Source organism: Vigna angularis, chromosome 8, assembly GCF_016808095.1.
Source record: "Vigna angularis cultivar LongXiaoDou No.4 chromosome 8, ASM1680809v1, whole genome shotgun sequence".
Taxonomy (NCBI): domain Eukaryota; kingdom Viridiplantae; phylum Streptophyta; class Magnoliopsida; order Fabales; family Fabaceae; genus Vigna; species Vigna angularis.
Window position 1 is genome coordinate 7,242,243 of NC_068977.1, and position 4,803 is coordinate 7,247,045.

At 35.1% G+C, this 4,803-nt stretch overlaps 1 protein-coding gene across 18 annotated transcripts; it reads left to right on the plus strand.

Annotated features, from left to right (window-relative positions):
* Nucleotides 1-1,210: 1,210 nt before the first annotated feature.
* Nucleotides 1,211-4,054, plus strand: LOC108343809 (salutaridine reductase-like). Of its 18 annotated transcripts, none has more exons than XR_008244790.1 (6): nt 1,212-1,635; nt 1,729-2,071; nt 2,599-2,775; nt 3,014-3,184; nt 3,350-3,449; nt 3,656-4,054. XR_008244790.1 is itself a non-coding variant. In XM_052867086.1 (6 exons), the coding sequence occupies exons 2-5, from the start codon at nt 1,844-1,846 to the stop codon at nt 3,425-3,427; spliced, it is 597 nt and encodes a 198-aa protein (XP_052723046.1). In that variant the 5' UTR covers nt 1,212-1,635; nt 1,729-1,843; the 3' UTR covers nt 3,428-3,449; nt 3,656-4,054. The 18 variants fall into 18 exon arrangements, 9 of the variants coding, with proteins under 9 accessions (XP_052723048.1, XP_052723053.1, XP_052723046.1 ...); XR_008244791.1 differs by having other exon boundaries at nt 3,726-4,054; XR_008244784.1 differs by having other exon boundaries at nt 3,014-3,127; nt 3,350-3,503.
* The last annotated feature ends 749 nt before the right edge of the window (nt 4,055-4,803 follow it).

The window sequence follows — 4,803 nt, forward strand, 5'->3', positions numbered from 1 at the left end:
CATTTTATCCACATATCACTCATGGTGATGTTGTTATCTAGAAGAAATAATGGAATGTTTATTTGATGAATCCATATGAGGGACATAAAGACTTTGTCAAGAAAAATGAAGAATGTTGTGAAAAAAATTGAAGTGGTAATTAGAATTATGTAAATTGTGATTGTGATCATACAAATGTGTCTTGGCCTTTTAATATGTTAAAACGTGTTTTTAACATGTTAATCAACTCCTCTTTAAAGAATATGTAATTATATATTAATGGATTGAATTTACTAACAATCAATTAATTTCTCTAGTTAAGAAAAAGTTACATTGGTTTATATGATGTATAACTTAAAGTCAATAATAATCAAATTAGGAAAATCGTTGTTCTTCTATTTGATCATATTGAGTTAGAGGATGAATAGATAACTAAAGAGGGAGATGTAAATTTTGTTGAGATTGAGCAAGCTCAAATTGAAAATGATGATGAAAATGTTCACTTAGATGAAGCAACAAAAGATCCCAATTTTAGATGCACTAATAACATAACTTTTTATACCAATGTGGTCGTACAATTTTCATCTAGGGAAGAATTGGATGAAAATAGTGAAGATGGTTATGGAGATGATAATTAACCTTATATAGAATAAATTAACCTTTTAGTCCAACACATGCCTCACATTAATGCTCTGTTTGTATTCCATATGTCGACTGTTTGAACGAATGTGTGAAGGCGAATTTTTCATCTACTCTTGCATCTGTTTCCATGCATGTGAGGGAATTTAAGAGAGCCTATTTGTGTGAGAGAGGGAGGGAGTGTTCTCGAAAATTGCAAAGATTCACTACAAGAAAAATGAAAATTATCTACTGATATTTATATACGGATTTTAATCCGTATATAATATATATATTACATACGGATTTTGGAAAGTGAATTACATACAGATTTTATGTACGAATTTTTTCTGTATATAAAATTCATATATAAAGTTTAGCATGTTAGAATGGAAAAATTTGTGAAAAACTAACATCCGTATATAATGGTGTATAATCTGTATGTAATTAAAAATAATAATTATTAAAGATAAAATCTAAAAATTCTTTTCCCTCTTTTACGGTCACCCTTTTCCCACTACTTTCCAAAATTTAAAAATTTTACATTTTTTCCCAGTCTTACGGTAACCCTTTTCCCTCAATTTATAAAATCTAAAAATTTTACAAATTCCATTCAAAATTAATCAATAATCTTAGTTACTATTCTAAGTTCTTTCAAAGTACGAACCCTAGGTTTCTTCTCCTTTCCCACCTCTCCTCTATCAAAATCGTCGCCGTCTTAGGCTCCATCGTCGCTTTCGGCAGCGAAGACGACACTATCCACCTCTACGACCTCTCTGTCGCCTCCTCCCTCGGTTCCCTCCACCAACACTCTACCTTTGTCACCGCCCTCTCCTTCTACGCCCCTCCCAATCTCCACTTCCCCCGCAACCTCATCTCTGCCGACGACGCTGGCTCCCTCGCCGTTTTTGATGCAAACGGCTTCGTCCATCTTACCACGCTCTCCGTCCACTGCAACGCTGGTATCAACGACCTCACCCTACACCTATCCGGTGAGCGCGACCGATAAAATGGAAGATGTTTGTTCAGGCTTTGAAGGTAACCCCTTTCCCTTCTTTCCCAAATTAGAAATTAAAGTTTCTGTTTTGGTTTTATTCCAAATTGTGATTATTTCTGTTCTTGATTTAGCAGGATGCTTGAATAGAGGAGTTTGAGCTATATCGATGGCAACAAAATTGAGGACTCCGACAGCCTGGAGAGGATTAAGCGAGCGTTGGCCGAGGCGATCGGCGGGGACGGCGACGGAATGGTCTCGGTGACGAGACCGGCAATGGCGAACTCGGGGGTTGTGGTAAGGAGGTCTGGGCTGGTGGATGGCGTTGGCGAGCGTCGCGCGAAAGCGGAGAGAATGTTTACCTTAATGGATGGGTTTCTGAAGAAAGACCCTCTCAGTCTCCAAAAGGATATTCTGAATCATGTGGAGTACACTGTGGCCAGGTCACGGTTTAATTTTGACGATTTCGAAGCGTATCAGGTACGCTGCCTTTCAATTCCATTGCTTTTGGTTTATGGCTGTGCTTCTTTATGATTTGCTCTGGTATGGTACATTTTCGTGTGTGTGTGGATCAAGCGTGGTTATCCGAAAAGAAAGAGGGAAAAGGAGAATTTGTATTTGTGCATTTTATTTGAAAGGCAGATAGAGGCATAACCAAGAGTAATTGATTTTCTAAAAGATCCATAAACTTGTAAACTTATTGCAGAAGTGCTGATTGTCTCAACAATTGCAGGGAACAACTATGGCTTCACTCATTCAAGAAAATTCTATCAAACAGATGCAACTATGGCTTCACTCGTTAAGCCCAACACAAAGTCAAGGAATTATGAAAGCATTTTAACAACAGTTAAGGATTTTGGAATTGGCTCTTCTTTTGCAGTGTTAATGATTAGATTATCCTGCATATTGTTACTACAACTCAATAGATTTCTTGAATGTGCAAGAGACTTAAATAGTTGTGTAATTGTAGGATTTTCAAAGTGTCATTGAGCTGCCACTGTTTTCAGGTGATACCAGATGAGGAAGCAACAAGGGCAGTGACTCAAACATATGAATTAGCAGAAGAATGCTTGCAAATAAATTACTATGGCACTAAAATAACTATAGAATCCCTTATGCCCCTCTTGCAATTATCTGACTCTCCAAGAATTGTGAATGTATCATCCACTCTCGGGCAATTAGAGGTAGGCAACAACTTCTTCTGCAAATAACTTCATCTCATCTGAATTGTTAATGAATAGCCAATCATATGTTATGCAATGTTACCTTGAGTGTTTCAAAACTTTCCTGTAACAGATATTAGTTTACTATTGCATCTTGTTTCCTTTAATTTTCTGAAGGTGTTGTTGCTTGTTGATGTAAAATTCAGAGTTTCCCTAAAGAATAACTTATTAATCCTTTCAACTTATTTTTCTGCTGTAGGTTTCATTTAATTTGCTTGAGAAGTACTTGGAAGCACACTCAAAGGCCTCCATGTGGGAAAATGAGCTCCTGGATGTAGGCTACCAGCCTTTGTGCATCCAAATTCCCTACACAGTAAGGCTCTTAATTTTGAACTAAGAACTCCAGCCTCACGTTTTGTTTCCTTAGTTGGTATAAGGCTTACTCCTTGCATATTATTTTCTCTGTTAGTCGTGTACTCTGTGTTAGATGGCTTACTCCAAGTAACATTTTTCTGGATATGAATATTGTTGATTGATGAAAAGAAAGAACACAATTTTTCTGGATATTGGAAGTGATGCATTTACTCTTTGCAAGCTAGAAGCATTTCAACCAGGAAAAAGGGGAGCTGTCGTGGGATTAGTGGAAGAGAAGCATTTCATTCTCCTTTCTTAGATGGATGGTGACGTTGCAGAAGGTTTTTAGTTTTCTTGTCTATGTTGAAACCGAGGAGAATTTTGAAGAACACATGGTCTTGTTCTTGTTTTTGTCTTTATGTTTGAACCAGATTTTTATTTTTATATTAGTGTTATTTTACTGTGAAGAAGTGTGCATGTTGGTAGCTTTTGTCATTTTCATTTGGTGATTAGATTGTTGCTCACGGTGATTTGTGGTTTCTTTTAGAAAAAGCTGATTTATTTGAGTTGAAAGAACTTGCACAAGGTGTCAAATTATTTTCTTTCTTTGATGATAGAGGAGAGCACGGTCATTGAAAGTAAGTGGGGTCACGGCTTGAGTTGGTGCAGCTGCCATGTGGAGAAGAATTCATCCACTTTAGAAAGCAAAAGTGGAAGGGTGGTTGGTGATTTACGTGAAGAAAAGAGAAGTCGCTTACATGATGCATATTTCTTTTATTTCTGAGTTGGTGCAGCATGGAGAGAAGAGAAGCACACTTTCATTTGTTTAGAATACTTTCAAATTTTTTATTCCAGCTTAGGAGTAGTTTTAGTTTATTTTATTTGCTGCCAATTATTTTCGAAACCTATGTCTTATTTTTGATAAATGATGAAATTTTTCAGTGAATTATATCTTTTATTAAATAGTTGTAAATGTTTATCTATATTAGATGATTTTTGGCAATTTGTTAGTTATGTTGACTTTTATCAGCTATTGAAACTCAACTATTAAATGCAGATGCAGAATCACCTATTTTTTTTTTTATAAAATCATAAATTATATACGGATTTTTTCGTATATAATTATATACAGATTTTATATACGGATTTTTCCGTATATAATTATATACAGATTTTATATACGGATTTTCCATATATAATTATATACGGATTTTCCGTATATAATTATATACGGATTTTATATACGGATTTTCCGTATGTAAATTATATACGGATTTTTCCGTATGTAAATTATATACGGATATATCCGTATATAACTTAGTTACGCTTCTTTTATATACGAATTTTTGTCCGTATATAATCCGTATGTAATATTATTTTATATACGGATTTTGGAGGTTATATACGGATTTTGACCGTATGTAACTGTGATTTTTCTTGTAGTGATTGGAGAAGGTGGGATGTTCATTCAAACAAAAAGACCAGAGCACACTTGCTTTATTTTGAACAAAAACTGAAGTGGTGAAATCGATTATAGACTCCTATTGAAATGGTAGAATTAATTCTAGTATGATAGAATCATGTTCAGCTTGTGGTAGAATTGATTCTGGAAGTGGTGGAATCGATTCCATTGATGTTGGAATCAATTATGAGCATCGGTGGAATCAATTCAATGAATTTATAGTTTTTGCTTTT

What these genes read in the sequence shown, in the direction of transcription:
- LOC108343809 (XM_052867088.1), top strand. Translation starts at nt 1,844, where the DNA reads ATGGTCTCGGTGACGAGACCGGCAATGGCGAACTCGGGGGTTGTGGTA. An exon ending in ACGATTTCGAAGCGTATCAG is followed by an intron (nt 2,072 to 2,598) that starts GTACGCTGCCTT and finishes CACTGTTTTCAG; the next exon opens with GTGATACCAGATGAGGAAGC. An exon ending in GCATCCAAATTCCCTACACA is followed by an intron (nt 3,128 to 3,349) that starts GTAAGGCTCTTA and finishes ACTCTTTGCAAG; the next exon opens with CTAGAAGCATTTCAACCAGG.